Source organism: Protopterus annectens, chromosome 4.part1, assembly GCF_019279795.1.
Source record: "Protopterus annectens isolate FY-2018-M chromosome 4.part1, PAN1.0, whole genome shotgun sequence".
NCBI lineage: Eukaryota > Metazoa > Chordata > Ceratodontiformes > Protopteridae > Protopterus > Protopterus annectens.
This window is the reverse complement of record NC_056734.1, coordinates 754348579-754364737: the sequence shown is the minus strand read 5'-3', so window position 1 is coordinate 754364737 and position 16159 is coordinate 754348579. Positions and strand designations below refer to the sequence as shown.

At 43.8% G+C, this 16159-nt stretch overlaps 1 protein-coding gene across 1 annotated transcript in view; it reads right to left on the bottom strand.

The window, feature by feature from the left end:
• The window catches only part of LOC122801300 (vomeronasal type-2 receptor 26-like), a 116327-nt gene that overhangs the window by 54421 nt on the left and 45747 nt on the right, over nt 1–16159 (bottom strand). Inside the window, exon 3 of the mRNA XM_044070845.1 lies at nt 3082–3205. Coding sequence (XP_043926780.1) covers nt 3082–3205 — 124 coding nt within the window. The remainder of the gene's footprint in view (nt 1–3081; nt 3206–16159) is intronic.

Below are 16159 nucleotides of genomic sequence, written 5' to 3'. Positions count from 1 at the left end.
GTCTAGATTCCAAGCAAAAAATAAAAAAAAGCTGTCAAAACTAATCACATAAAAATAGGATTATTATATATGCAAACCTAGTCTCTTGCATAATTCATTTCCTATCAGATGTTGTCTATCTGGATATAGTATAAATCTATTCATAGAATAAAAACAGAATAACAGTCAGTGTGAACTCCACTTCAGTGTCCATAAACAGTACTTTTGCATCCTTAAAAATCTCTTCATGATTCATGCTCTCTGAAATACCTGTATTCTTAAACTCATTTAAAAGATGTAATAGGAAACCCATACCATAAAAATAAAAGGCAATGAACTGATGGAATATCCATTCTAATGAGTGGTGTCTTCATTTCTATAAAAAAATCTCCAGGTAGCAAGCAATCATAAATCAGAATATCATTCCATATTTTACTGAGTATTCATTTGCTAAAAAAAACTCATTTTGATGAACTAAGAAAAACAGATTTTTGTTCCATCCCATCACATGCTCCCAAAGGAAAAATGAAAAACTCAGGCTCTTGTTTCTTCCTCAGTTTTTTTCATTGCAATCTTCATCCACCACTAAACTTGACTGTGTAACAAGCCTCATATGTACCTAGTATAATGCTCCTCAGTCTGCCAGTCCAGTACAAGGGATAAACCTCATACCTGAACCATTGCTGATTCAAAATTCATAAGCATCTTCTTTCCCATTGGAAAAATCTCTGGTATTGCAGGGTGTGTCAATTTACATGTAATCTTATGTCTACTAGGGTGTACACAAGTTTGTTGACTACACAGTTTATTGACATGATGGATGTTACTGTAATGGCTAAGGTGTTTACCTCCCAGTCACAAGGTGCTGGGTTTGATTCTCATGTTTGAAAGTTTAATTGCCTAATCCTAAAGTGTCCCACAAGGGCAGTTAGCCTAATACTTATGAAATAAAGCTGTGTTGAGTTATTGAGTGCATGGATTATTGAGCAATGTTATAGTCAACTGGGTTTTGTGAACTGTGGCAGTGTAAGGAAGGATTCACTGTGGTTGCAGCTGTGTGACTGTGGAGCTAGTTTACATAAATTAATGTATAAACTATATATATATATATATATATATATATATATATATATATATATATATATATATATAAACTATATATATATATATATATATATATATATATATATATTTATATATATATATATATCAGGGTGTGGGAATGAAGTCCCCATGTTGATGTGTGTGTGTGTGTGTGTGTGTGTGTGTGTGTGTGTGTGTGTGTGTGTGTGTGTGTGTGTGTGTGTGTGTGTGTGTGTGTGTGTATGTTTTTTATGTGTGAAATGTCAGTATGCTAGTAATTATCTAAGTGTCTAAGTGTATGTGTAGGTGTTGTGTGCATCAGGATATGGTGGTTTTAGTTGAGGGTTAGTTATAGTATTGCGTTTCACGTGTGCAATGCAGTGTATTGCTTTTATGTGGTTTAGAGTGAGTGTGTGTGTGTTTGTGTGTGTGTGTGTGTGTGTGTGTGTGTGTGTGCGTGCGTGCGTGCATGCGCGCATGCTTGTGTGTGTTCAATTGATCTTTGTGTTTTGTTGAATATTTTTTATGACGTATCATGATATAGTCATCAATAATGCTTTGCTCTTTAATATCCTCTGTAAACTGAAAGCTCTGCAACAAAATGATTTCTGAGAAGTCATGATCCATGAAGACTGAGCAGATCTCAATGTACTTTTTTCCTCATATCTGTTACGGAAGTTGTTCTTTTTCCTACTACATAACAAACTGCACTAAAACCACTCTAGCCTTCCCAAGTTTTCATTCAACAGCAGTTAGTGACAGTTGATAAGCTTTCTCAGTTCCCAAGAATATGTTAGAAAATGCAGTACAATGTGTTAGTTTAGATTTTACAAACTTCAATTAGTCTGACCCATTCTCACTTTCAAACACTCCACTTAATCTCAAATTCTTTCTTCAAGCGAGCTTTATCCTCAGAAGTAACTAACTGTTGCTTAATATTAACAAGGTTGGTTTTGACCAAATTCTCATTGCAGTTTTTTTCTTTAGAACTTATTTCCACTCAGACAGGGCCATATCTCCTTGGTCTACTGTATTCCTCACAGCTTCCTTAATTATCACCTCCTCTTCCATGTTTTCCTAAAAGGTGAAGTCAGAACCGATCCAAATTCCACTGTAATTAACTACATCACTACATTTAAAGTGAATTCATTTAATTTAGTCTAACTATAGCTGTCCGGTTCGATTCTCAACTAGAGCATCTTCTGCGTGGAGACATACATGAATGGGCGTACCTTCGTTGAAGGTTGTGCGTCAGGGCTGGTAACTCGGCACGTAAAAATCAACTATCAATCATTAGCGGACCGGAGTTCCGCTGTGGCGACCCCTAAACAGGAAAAGCCAAAAGACACAACAACAACAACATACATGCTAAGACAATTAACACATATTTTCAGAGCAACTGCGGGAGACATCCAACCCTTTCAAGCACTGCAATACCTCTCTGCTATTATAGTGTTTAATATTTTCTTTGCTTTGATATCTGCTTCCCTGAGACACCAATGAAAATGAATTTTCCAGATGAATATTCATGAAAAGCAAATGTAAAAAAAAAAAAAAATAGTGTAAAGTTTTATTACAGGAAGTATAGGACTGAGGCAAGGTAAAATCTATGACCACTAACATACATCAGATGGAGTGGACTCCAGGAATCTATGTTATGGTCTTTGGTGTTTAACAGACAAAAATGGTTAGCTGTAGGGAGGAAAAAAAATAACTGAGTTTTTGTGGCAAACACGGTAATGCAGCAGGTAATGTCTCTGCCTCAGACATCAAGGGTTCGATTCTGACTTCCTGTTACTGTCTGTGTGAAGTCTACATGTTCCCACCTTGTCTCAGATTTTCTCCAGATATCCTGGCTTCCTGCCAGGTCCTAAAGAAATGCTAGGTAATTTGTCACTCTGAATTTGCAGATGGATATATTATTTTTCCTTAAGACCTGGATTATGGCTGAAAAGGTCACTTTGGATTAATAACTCTGACCAGTTAACAGTTAAATAAATAAAAAGGCTTTTTGCTTACCAGTTTGATTGCTAATCTCCCCTTTAGAACATGGGATGCAGTCAAAGCAACAGGCTGGCTCTCCCCTGCGAACAGCTTTCCTTGTTCCGGTAGGGCAAGATTCACTGCAGACCGATCGTGGAATCTAGGCAGGAGGAAGATGTGAAACAGCAAATTATTTGAAACCTAAGCAAAGTATGCAATTTTTAAAGAAGGTTAAACACCTTAGCAAAAAGTTTTGTCATAATACTCATTGTAGCTTGGTAGAAAGCCTAAGAAACTGCATCCTGAATGGAATTGTACCGTTTGGTTTAATATGGCTTAGCTTATACTTTTCTCAGTCAATAACTATCCTTTCAAAATCAGAAACGTACATATTTTTCTTTCTTTCTTTTTTGCTGGGGAATGAAGGGAGTGCCTTTCTACATGAATGTCAGTATGGCATTTCTCATGCTCATTTGTGGCTGTGTTCAAACTGCAGGTTTCCATAAGTGCTAATTGACTGCTACTGTATTTATTTTATTCTTTCAGAACTTTGTATGTTAAGTTGTCTATCTCGCCTTCATTCTTGCTGGTTGGGTTCGGAGCTGATCCTCGGCTCCGACTCGGCCATATTCAAAAGCTCGAGAGCTGCTTACTGGCTCGAGGCTCCCCTATATCCCATGATGCCTGGCGCTAGATACCCAGATCTCATTTGCCGCTTCTGCTACGAGGTTGTTCTTCTGGCTCAGGTTGTATAAAACTTTATTATTATCGTTTTTCTTGTCATAAAACTGTTAGTTTTAGTGTAGAATTAGTCGTTTAGATAAAACTGTTGTATTGTTGCTAGTCTCTTCCTAATCCTTGTTACTTCTCAGAAACTCATTTTAATTAGAGAGTTTTCCCTCCCTGCTTCTCTCCCTTTCCTTACCCCAGAAAGGTTTTCTGTTTAAGTTAGAGGATAACCTTTTCTCTCTATCTCCTTCCTTAAAAAAAAAAAAATATTTCCTTTATTATCACTGTTAGTTGTTTAGTGATAGTTAACTATAGTTTTTTGTTTGTAGTAGTGCAGATATATACCTTGCTTGTAGTTTTTGGTTTTGGTAACTGTAGTGTGTAATTTTTAGTGGTAGTTACCTTAACTTTTCTGTGTGTGTTTCTTTGTTCCTTGGTTTTCCTTCAGGATGTCCAAGGATCCTAAGCCATCCGGATTCAAGAAGTGTGACTCATGCTGTCAGAAGATGTCTCTGACAGATGGTCACACTTCTTGTGTTTATTGTCTGGGCGCCGTGCACTTACAGGACTCTTGCTCAATTTGCCATGCATTCAGTCCAGGAGTCCTGCAGGAGTGCAAAAACAAGTTGATCCTGAGGGGTTTGCTTAAGCCCCAAGATTCACCGGCTAAGGCTCAGCCCGTGACATCTTCCAGGCCACCTAAACCTTCGGTTCCCAGCTCGGAGCCGTCGTTGGGTGAAGCTATACCATCCATCTCGGCTCTGGCTGGAATCGATGTTCCTCCCTCCTAGTCGGCTCCGACATGTTCCTTGGAGCCGTCTGAGAGTCGAAAAAGATCCAGGTCTCCTTCTCTGGAGTCGATACGTTCGGCTTCGAGATCACCTCTGCTCCAGTCGGAGCGTAGTCATCGCTCATCCCACTCTTCTCGGTCCTCAAGACTTTCAGACCATGACTTGGAAAGAGTGGTCAGTAGGCTGTTAAAATCATAGGCCCTAGCCAAAATGTTGTCCAGCCCCCCTCATTAGGTGTCGGCTCCGTCCACGTCTGTAGATATTCCTCCTCTGACTCATCCTTTGAGCTCGGAGCCGGAGTTCGAGTCGTGGATCTGTCGGCTCCGATACCTTCTCCTTCGGTTCTGTTGTCAACTCTGATCCCTTCCATGATACCATCCTTGGAGGGATCTGGGCGCCAGGACTCCCTTGTCGGCTTCAAGGGGGCGAGTGGAATCAGACCCTTGTCCGACCCCGCTTTCCCCCTCGGGGATTCGGCTCAGGTGAGCTCAGCTCCCACATCTGCCTTGGAGCCATCCCCCTCAGTGCAGAGAGGGATTCTGGTTTCTTCGGAACCGGAGCCCTTTCTGCATCCAGGCAGGGATGCCTTCGAGGTGATGAGGAGTGTACTGGCCCCCTAGTCAGTCCTACGATCGACCCCATTGGCTCCTCCCCCTATGGTGCCTGCATCAGCCTTTGCCCCTCTTCCAGATCCCAAGCGTGGGGATCCAGCGCTCCAGAACACCCCTTTGGGTGTATCTTCCTCTTCCGAGGTCTCCCCTGATCATTCAGAGGAACCACCTTGTAAGAGGAAATGCAAGAGGAAGCATGTTGTCTCCCCTGAGTCCGTCACATCAGATACTGACTTAGAGGATTCGAAAGGGTCCCCAAGATCCCCCTCTGAAGATGTTTCCTTCTCAAATATCCTTAAGATGCTTAGGCAGAGGGGGAAATGGACTGCCCTAAACCCTTCCAAGGATGAATCGGTATTCCTGGACGCGTTTGGATCCCGACCTTCCACCTCCTGGGTGTCTCCGCCTTTCGACCCACTGATGTCTGTGGTGGCTCGGAAGGCATGGTCAGCTCCAGACACAGTGGAACCGACCCCCAGAAGACCTGCCAAATTCATTACTGCACCACAGGACAAAGAGTTTTTGACCAAAGGTGTCCCCATTGATGCCATGGTGGTAGCGGCAGCCACAAAGAAGGAGTTGGCAGAAACTTCTTCATCTGTCCATTCCCCTAACAAGGAGTCCAAGACGATGGACAGATATGGGAAGCTGATGTTCTCTTCATTGACCTTTTCCATGAGGTCCCTGCATTATTTGTGCCACTTTACCCATCTTCAAAGGGATCTCCTTAAAGAGCTTGGAGATACCCTCCAAAATCCATCAGCTGAGGGGGCCCAGGCTAAGGCAGCCTCCCAGATGGTGACTCTTAATTCAGTGGTAAACTCCTCCATGAGGCTCATTTCATATGCAGCCAATGGTGTGAGTAGGGCTGCAGGCACAGGCGTTGCCCTAAGGAGGCACGCTTGGATGCGGCTATGTAACTTTGTGGAACCTTTCAGAGCGTCTTTCACCAACACCCCCTTTGATGGTTCCTCTCCCTTTGAATCACAGGTGAAGGACACCCTTACCAGGTGTGAGCAGGAAGGCAAGACTCTCTCTGCTGTAGGAGTCCATTTTTCCACTCCTTCCAGACCATATCCCAAGGGTCAGAAGAGTGGAAAGATGTGGTTCCGGAAATCCCAGGGAGCCTTGCTGGACACACGTGGTGAGTTCCCATCCAGGGGCAGAGGAGGGAACAATAATAGACGCCGCCCTCATGGCAGAGGGGGTCCGCAAAATCAGGGCAGCAGAGAATCCTTCTCTGAGAAGCCCTTCCAGCATCCCTGAAGGGTTGCCTGTCTGCCCACCTCTGGAGGCAGTCGGGGGAAGATTATCGCTGTACCCAAGAGCCTGGCAAGACATAACACAAGACAAATGGGTACAGTCTGTTATATCCGGAGGCTACAGAATTCCCTTTGTTCGCACCCCCTTAAGGCCAAACAAGTCCCTTCCAGATGTTCCACCCAATCTAAGGGACCAAGCAGTTCAAGAAGTCTCAAAACTGCTAAGAAAAAGGACCATCCAGCAAATCCCAGCAGACCAACAAGGATCCAGAATTTACTCAAGGTTCTTTTTGGTACCAAAACAGACAGGGGACTGGAGACCCATTCTGGATCTCAGCAGACTGAACAGATCTGTACAAAGAATGAAGTTTCAGGTGGTCATGCTACAGTCCATTTTACCCTTCCTGGGTCAGGACAATTGGATGTGCTCTATAGATCTTCAGGATGCGTACTACCACATCAAAATGGACAGATGCTCCAGAAGTTTCCTTCACTTCCGGCTGGAAGCGAGCCATTATCAGTTCAGAGCTCTGCCCTTTGGTCTCACTACAGCCCCCAGGGTGTTCACCAAATGTATGGCAGTAGTTACCGCTCACCTGAGATGGCAAGGATTCCAGGTGTTTCCATATCTAGATGACTGGCTCCTCACTGCTACCACCAGGCATCACCTTCTGCGAGCCAGAGACTGTACTATCGAGACTTGCTCCAGGCTAGGTATCACAATAAATTTCGAAAAGTCTGCATTGTCGCCCTGTCAGTCTATCACCTTTATAGACGCAAATTTAAATACCAAAGACATGTCAGCGAGCCTTCCACCAGACAGGGTATTAGTGATTCGCCAACATGTGAAGATTTTATTAGCATGCAAAAGAATTCAAGCCAGGTTTGTCCTCCAAACTCTGGGTCTCATGGCAGCAGCGATCATACTTGTCCCTCTAGCAAGTTTTCACTTGAGGATTCTCCAGTGGCTTCTTTTCACCCAATGGTCCTTCCAGCAGCTTCCCATGTCTTACATGATTATGATCACACAAGCATGCAAGAAGCACCTTGCGTGGTGGATGGTCTCCACATCAGTGTCCCACGGCAGACCATTTGTACTCCCCCCTCCAGTTGCTACGGTGACCACGGACGCCTCCCTGATTGGGTGGGGGGCATTATCAGAGCAGAACAGTCCAAGGCACCTGGCAACCTCACGAGTACCATCTGCATATAAACGTCTTGGAGATGAGGGCCGTGCTCTTAGTGTTGCAAGCTCTTCAGGACTCTCTTCCTACCAGGACCATTGCAATTCAAACGGACAATATGTCAGTAGTGTGGTACATCAACAAGCAGGGCAGAACCAGGTCCTACCCCCCTATGTCGAGAAGCACTCAGACTCTGGCAGTAGGCAATCTCTTCCCAACGGCTTCTGATCGCAATGCACATCCCTGGGAGGTCCAACGTCATAGCAGACAGGCTGAGCAGAGCAATTCTCATGCTTCACGAGTGGTCTCTGAATCAGGTAGTTGCGGACCAAATCTTTTTCAAATGGGGCCAACCTTGCTGCGACCTTTTTGCAACTCCCTTCAACAGCAAGTGCAGCAATTTCTTCTCTCTCCTTCCACTTCCTGAACATTCCTCCAGAGACGCTCTAGTCCACAATTGGCCTCAGGGACATCTTTATGCATTCCCTCCTTTTCCCCTAATCCCGAAGCTAATACAGAAAGCTACCGTATTGGGCTGCAAAATGATCCTCATCGCTCCTTACTGGCCTCGACAAATATGGTTCCCATTCCTGCATCACCATCTTCTCGCGCAGCCTTGGACTCTGGACCTAGTTCCAGATTTTCTGATTCATCAGTCGGGCTGGCTGCACCAATCCCTATGATCTCTCCAGCTCACTGCTTGGTTGCTCCACTTCCAAATTTAGCCAGGCTTCCAGATATCTCCCCCTCTGTGCGCGAAATCATTTTGTCATCGCACAAGTCTACGACTAGAAAAACTTACGCTAGTAAGTGGAAACGTTTTTCTTTCTTTTTTGCTGGGGAATGAAGGGAGTGCCTTTCTACATGAATGTCAGTATGGCATTTCTCATGCTCATTTGTGGCTGTGTTCAAACTGCAGGTTTCCATAAGTGCTAATTGACTGCTACTGTATTTATTTTATTCTTTCAGAACTTTGTATGTTAAGTTGTCTATCTCGCCTTCATTCTTGCTGGTTGGGTTCGGACAAGGGTCTGATTCCACTCGCCCCCTTGAAGCCGACAAGGGAGTCCCGGCGCCCAGATCCCTCCAAGGACGGTATCATGGAAGGGATCAGAGCTGACAACAGAACCGAAGGAGAAGGTATCGGAGCCGACGGATCCACGACTCGAACTCCGGCTCCGAGCTCAAAGGATGAGTCGGAGGAGGAATATCTACAGACGTGGATGGAGCCGACACCTAATGAGGGGGGCTGGACAACATTTTGGCTAGGGCCTGCGATTTTAACAGCCTACTGACCACTCTTTCCAAGTCATGGTCCGAAAGTCTTGAGGACCGAGAAGAGTGGGATGAGCGATGACTAAGCTCCGACTGGAGCAGAGGTGATCTCGAAGCCGAACGTATCGACTCCGGAGAAGGAGACCTGGATCTTTTTCGACTCTCAGACGGCTCCAAGGAACGTGTCGGAGCCGACTAGGAGGGAGGAACATCGATTCCAGCCAGAGCCGAGATGGATGGTATAGCTTCACCCAACGACGGCTCCGAGCTGGGAACCGAAGGTTTAGGTGGCCTGGAAGATGTCACGGGCTGAGCCTTAGCCGGTGAATCTTGGGGCTTAAGCAAACCCCTCAGGATCAACTTGTTTTTGCACTCCTGCAGGACTCCTGGACTGAATGCATGGCAAATTGAGCAAGAGTCCTGTAGGTGCACGGCGCCCAGACAATAAACACAAGAAGTGTGACCATCTGTCAGAGACATCTTCTGACAACATGAGTCACACTTCTTGAATCCGGACGGCTTAGGATCCTTGGACATCCTGAAGGAAAACCAAGGAACAAAGAAACACACACAGAAAAGTTAAGGTAACTACCACTAAAAATTACACACTACAGTTACCAAAACCAAAAACTACAAGCAAGGTATATATCTGCACTACTACAAACAAAAAACTATAGTTAACTATCACTAAACAACTAACAGTGATAATAAAGGAAATATTTTTTTTTTTTTTTTTTTAAGGAAGGAGATAGAGAGAAAAGGTTATCCTCTAACTTAAACGGAAAACCTTTCTGAGGTAAGGAAAGGGAGAGAAGGGGGGAGGGAAAACTCTCTAATTAAAATAAGTTTCCGAGAAGTAACAAGGATTAGGAAGAGACTAGCAACAATACAGCAGTTTTATCTAAACGACTAATTCTACACTAAAACTAACAGTTTTATGACAAGAAAAACGATAATAATAAAGTTTTATACAACCTGAGCCAGAAGAACAACCTCGTAGCAGAAGCGGCAAATGAGATCTGGGTATCTAGCGCCAGGCATCATGGGATATAGGGGGGCCTCGAGCCAGTAAGCAGCTCTCGAGGGGCAGAGGAGAGAACAATAATAGACGCCGCCCTCATGGCAGAGGGGGTCCGCAAAATCAGGGCAGCAGAGAATCCTTCTCTGAGAAGCCCTTCCAGCATCCCTGAAGGGTTGCCTGTCTGCCCACCTCTGGAGGCAGTCGGGGGAAGATTATCGCTGTACCCAAGAGCCTGGCAAGACATAACACAAGACAAATGGGTACAGTCTGTTATATCCGGAGGCTACAGAATTCCCTTTGTTCGCACCCCCTTAAGGCCAAACAAGTCCCTTCCAGATGTTCCACCCAATCTAAGGGACCAAGCAGTTCAAGAAGTCTCAAAACTGCTAAGAAAAAGGACCATCCAGCAAATCCCAGCAGACCAACAAGGATCCAGAATTTACTCGAGGTTCTTTTTTGGTACCAAAAAAGACAGGGGACTGGAGACCCATTCTGGATCTCAGCAGACTGAACAGATCTGTACAAAGAATCAAGTTTCAGTTGGTCACGCTACAGTCCATTTTACCCTTCCTGGGTCAGGACAATTGATGTGCTCTATAGATCTTCAGGATGCGTACTACCACATCAAAATGGACAGATGCTCCAGAAGTTTCCTTCACTTCCGGCTGGAAGCGAGCCATTATCAGTTCAGAGCTCTGCCCTTTGGTCTCACTACAGCCCCCAGGGTGTTCACCAAATGTATGGCAGTAGTTACCGCCTCACCTGAGATGGCAAGGATTCCAGGTGTTTCCATATCTAGATGACTGGCTCCTCACTGCTACCACCAGGCATCACCTTCTGCGAGCCAGAGACTGTACTATCGAGACTTGCTCCAGGCTAGGTATCACAATAAATTTCGAAAAGTCTGCATTGTCGCCCTGTCAGTCTATCACCTTTATAGACGCAAATTTAAATACCAAAGACATGTCAGCGAGCCTTCCACCAGACAGGGTATTAGTGATTCGCCAACATGTGAAGATTTTATTAGCATGCAAAAGAATTCAAGCCAGGTTTGTCCTCCAAACTCTGGGTCTCATGGCAGCAGCGATCATACTTGTCCCTCTAGCAAGTTTTCACTTGAGGATTCTCCAGTGGCTTCTTTTCACCCAATGGTCCTTCCAGCAGCTTCCCATGTCTTACATGATTATGATCACACAAGCATGCAAGAAGCACCTTGCGTGGTGGATGGTCTCCACATCAGTGTCCCACGGCAGACCATTTGTACTCCCCCCTCCAGTTGCTACGGTGACCACAGACACCTCCCTGATTGGGTGGGGGGCATTATCAGGGCAGAACAGTCCAAGGCACCTGGCAAACTCACGAGTACCATCTGCATATAAACGTCTTGGAGATGAGGGCCGTGCTCTTAGTGTTGCAAGCTCTTCAGGACTCTCTTCCTACCAGGACCATTGCAATTCAAACGGACAATATGTCAGTAGTGTGGTACATCAACAAGCAGGGCGGAACCAGGTCCTACCCCCCTATGTCGAGAAGCACTCAGACTCTGGCAGTAGGCAATCTCTTCCCAACGGCTTCTGATCGCAATGCACATCCCTGGGAGGTCCAACGTCATAGCAGACAGGCTGAGCAGAGCAATTCTCATGCTTCACGAGTGGTCTCTGAATCAGGTAGTTGCGGACCAAATCTTTTTCAAATGGGGCCAACCTTGCTGCGACCTTTTTGCAACTCCCTTCAACAGCAAGTGCAGCAATTTCTTCTCTCTCCTTCCACTTCCTGAACATTCCTCCAGAGACGCTCTAGTCCACAATTGGCCTCAGGGACATCTTTATGCATTCCCTCCTTTTCCCCTAATCCCGAAGCTAATACAGAAAGCTACCGTATTGGGCTGCAAAATGATCCTCATCGCTCCTTACTGGCCTCGACAAATATGGTTCCCATTCCTGCATCACCATCTTCTCGCGCAGCCTTGGACTCTGGACCTAGTTCCAGATTTTCTGATTCATCAGTCGGGCTGGCTGCACCAATCCCTATGATCTCTCCAGCTCACTGCTTGGTTGCTCCACTTCCAAATTTAGCCAGGCTTCCAGATATCTCCCCCTCTGTGCGCGAAATCATTTTGTCATCGCACAAGTCTACGACTAGAAAAACTTACGCTAGTAAGTGGAAACGTTTTTCTTCCTGGGCAGAGGCTAAGAGTATAGACCCCTTTTCAGCCCCTGTACACCACATTTTGAATTTTCTTGTGGAACTCTTCATTGCTGGGTCTGCTTCCGCTACAATTAGAGTTCAGTTAGCTGCAATTTATAAATTTTCACATTGGCCTGCCGGAAAACAATATCATGTCTCATAAGCTATGTAAAGCCTTTCTCAAAGGGACCACTCTGCTCAGGCCCCCAGTGAGAGATCCTCCACCACCGTGGGATCTAAATTTGATTCTAGCTTCTCTAATTTTGCCCCCTTTCGAACCTGCAGCTTCTTGTTCCTTGAAGTTCTTATCTTGGAAAACCTTTTTTCTGGTAGCTATTACTTCAGCCAGAAGAGTTTCGAAACTTCAGGCTCCTTCTATCCGTCCTCCGTACCTCGTGTTCCACAATGACAGGGTTGCTCTCAGGACTAATCCTTCCTTCCTTCCTTCCTTCCTAAGGTCTCTTCAGAGAATAACTTAAATCAGTCCATAGACCTTCCTGTGTTTTTTCCTAACCACTCCAACAGGACAGAATATAAGTTGCATCAGTTAGATGTTCACAGGCAACTACGCTTTTATTTGCATAGAGCTAAGGACATCAGAAAATCGGACTGACTTTTCCTGTCTTATGCAGTGGGTAAACAAGGTCTTCCAGTCTCCAAAGTAACCTTATCCAGGTGGTTGATTTCTATCATCACATTTATATATCAACTGAGGAATAAAGAATTGCCAGTCAAACCAATAGGTCACTCCACCAGAGCTTTAGCCACTTCGGTGGCCTTCAAGCTAGGTTGCCCATGGAATCTATTTGTGCTGCGGCTACATGGGCCAACCCACATACTTTCATTTTACATTACAAGTTGGATGTGGTTCCAGGAGCAGAGCTGATTTTGGTTCCACTGTTCTGAAGAGTCTGTTCCGATGAGCCACCCAGGACTTTAGGTGCAAGGGACGCTGTCCCAACCAGCAAGAATGAAGGTGAGATAGACAACTTAACATAAAGAAGTTATGTACCTACCATAATGTTCCATGTTAGTTGTCTTCTTCTCGCCTTCTTTATTGCATCCCACCCTCCATCCCCCTATCCTAGTGGACCGAGAAGAGTTCCTCTTGATTTTTCACTGGCTGAGTCTTCTCTGGCTTTTCCTTTCTGACTAGTAGTCTCTCCAGTAGGATTTATGCATTCTAGGATAGGATTCCTTTATTTTATGTCTGCAGTTAGACTTACCAAATGAGATCTGGGTATCTAGCACCAGGCATCATGGGATATAGGGGGACCTCAAGCCAGTAAGCAGCTCTCAAGCTTTTGAAGATGGCCGAGTCGGAGCCGAGGATTGGCTCCAAACCCAACCAGCAAGAAAGAAGGCGAGAAGAAGACATCTAACATGGAACGTTATGGTAGGTACATAACTTCTTTTTCTGCTTCTACCTATTTTTAATGTATTTGTATTATGTTGTCTTCACTAGACAGTACATACAAATTGTATAAACTAGGAACTTCAAATCTATAACAGCTGGAAGAGAAGGAGAGCAAGTAGGTAAGTGCAACAATCCATGTCCTGGCAAATGCTGCCATTAGAGTAACGAACACTGACCACAACAAAATATATGTGCGTGTGCACGTGTGTGTGGTTTGTGTGAGATGGGAGGATGCTTTGGCTTATTATTCACTTCAGATCATCAACATTTAACAGTCAGTTTCTGAATGGACTAAAAAAATAAAAAGGATTATCAGAATCACAACCCCTGTAAAATGTAAAAAGGAACAAAGCCTCTGCCCAGACGTGGAGGGGTGTGGTCCTAACAATCTCTTGTTTAAATATTTTTACTGCAAGGTCACATACCCTCAGGAGGAAAAGTGCATGTCAGTTTTCTGAGACTATGGGATCTCACAGTTCGCATACACAGTGACATTCCAATTGTCAGCTTTATTTTTTTCATCCAGCTGGAAGTTTTTATTCTGATTATTATACTTTAGAATGGAACTCAAGACTTTACCTTGTGTTTTCTCTGACAATTGAGATATAAAGTTTACTAAGCTGGAATGTTATGAGTCTGTGAGTCTCATCATGTAATCTGTTATCCTTCAACCTTGCAAACAAATATACATAGAGAGAGAGGGGTGCACACACACACACACACACACACACACACACACACACACACACACACACACACACACACACATGCACGTAAACAAAATAGGACAGCCTTTAGTTTAGGATGGTGCTCTGTAACCTAGTCTGAAGGGGTACAGTTTGTATAATTGTATCATATTGTTTACATTTCAACTTTAGCAAATGAGCAAAAAAGAGACAGGTAAAAGTTCTGCACTTTCACGTCACTGTAAAATGTGACAACGCTTCCACCAGACCCTAAAAACAGTAATTCAAAGATTAAATGCTCCTTTAACTGGTATGCTTTCTGTTTGTTCTAGTCTATTCATCTGTTAACCAGTGATCATTTATGAATGAGTGTGGCCCTGTACTGGACTTCGGTTGGGAAAGGACATTAGATGAGTTCTTAAAAATAACTCCTTATTCCTGGTGAGAAGGGTAATAATAATAATAATAATAATAATAATAATAATAATAATAATAACAGAGTATACAAGACATACTAGAATGTGATTTGTTAGTATACTGGCAGTAGTATTGCTGAGCCCAGTATTGTTAATATTACCTCCAGTGTTGTTAATACATACCTGTGAATAGATTACTAATTGATAATGCCACTAGAGGGCATATGAATACCACATTTTAGTACTGGCAAAACCAGCAATAAAAACTTTGAATGAAATTCTCATATCACTGAAGATAATATCAGAAAAAAATGCACAAAAATGCAAGTGCTAACAAGTCATTAGCCTTTTGAGTATCATTTACTTTTCATCTTCGCATCATCATGAAAGGTTAAGCTGAACACTAATACTCAACAGTCATATATTACTGCTTATTCATGAGAGTATGTGTGTGTGTGTGTGTGTGTGTGTGTGTGTGTGTGTGTGTGTGTGTGTGTGTGTGTGTGTGTGTGTGTGTGTGTGTGTGTGTGTGTGTGTGTGTGTGTGTGTGTGTGTGTGTGTGTGTGTATAAATATAATACAGGTATAAAAATAGAGATGGGTCTCCTTGCCCCATTCCTTACTGCTGCTGGTCTGCATTACTCTGATTTGTGGAGTTTATAAATGTATGCAGAAATGTAATTCTAAATAGGAAGTGTAAATGTAAGTGTATGTCTGCCACATCCATGTACTTTGTTGATTGTTGTTGTTTAGTTACTTAGTTATGGCGAGTCTTCATGACCTCGGCAATAGAGATAAATTGTCTCTCTGATAAAAGTACTGTGACCTTTTCTGCACAGACTAGATCCTTTTTATAGATGATGCTTTAAGGGAGTTAAGGATGACAAAAATACTTTTGGAGAAGCTTTGAGGATCTTAAGAGTATTATCTGAAGAAGTGTGAAGTTTATCAGGGCATCACAAGTAAATCCTGGCTAGCAGAGGCTCATCTGGGTATCATTGCAGTGGAATACAGTTTATATATGTGTTACACAAAAAACATAAAACCGGACACCTAGAATATTAGTTTACATTAGGGATAAGCTACTGGCAGATAAATTAATATTACTCTGTGATATATACCCCTTCAGTCAATGGTTTTCTGATTTGGAAAATGCAGACAGGGAGTATAATTTTCACCTTTATCACAATGCAGACAGCAGCTACAGCTATCAGTATCACCTTTTTTTGCTTCTAGCAGTTAACTATCAGATACTCCCAGGACCTCTTCTCATCTGCCAGGACTACCAAGGCTCTCCTTTCTAATTCTGGCCCACAGTCTGGGCTGGTGAGGAGAATGAGGCAAGTGGCTCGGCATCAAATTGCTGCTGAGGAGTGTTTCCTTTGTGAGCCCTAACTTCTCTCTCCCCTAAATATACATATTATCACCCAGGGTCACAGGTTAATTTATTTATTTACTTATGAATGTTCAGTGGGATGTGCTGGCATATCATTGTGCCTTTGTGGTGACCTGCCCCCAGTGGGGAAGCACCCACTG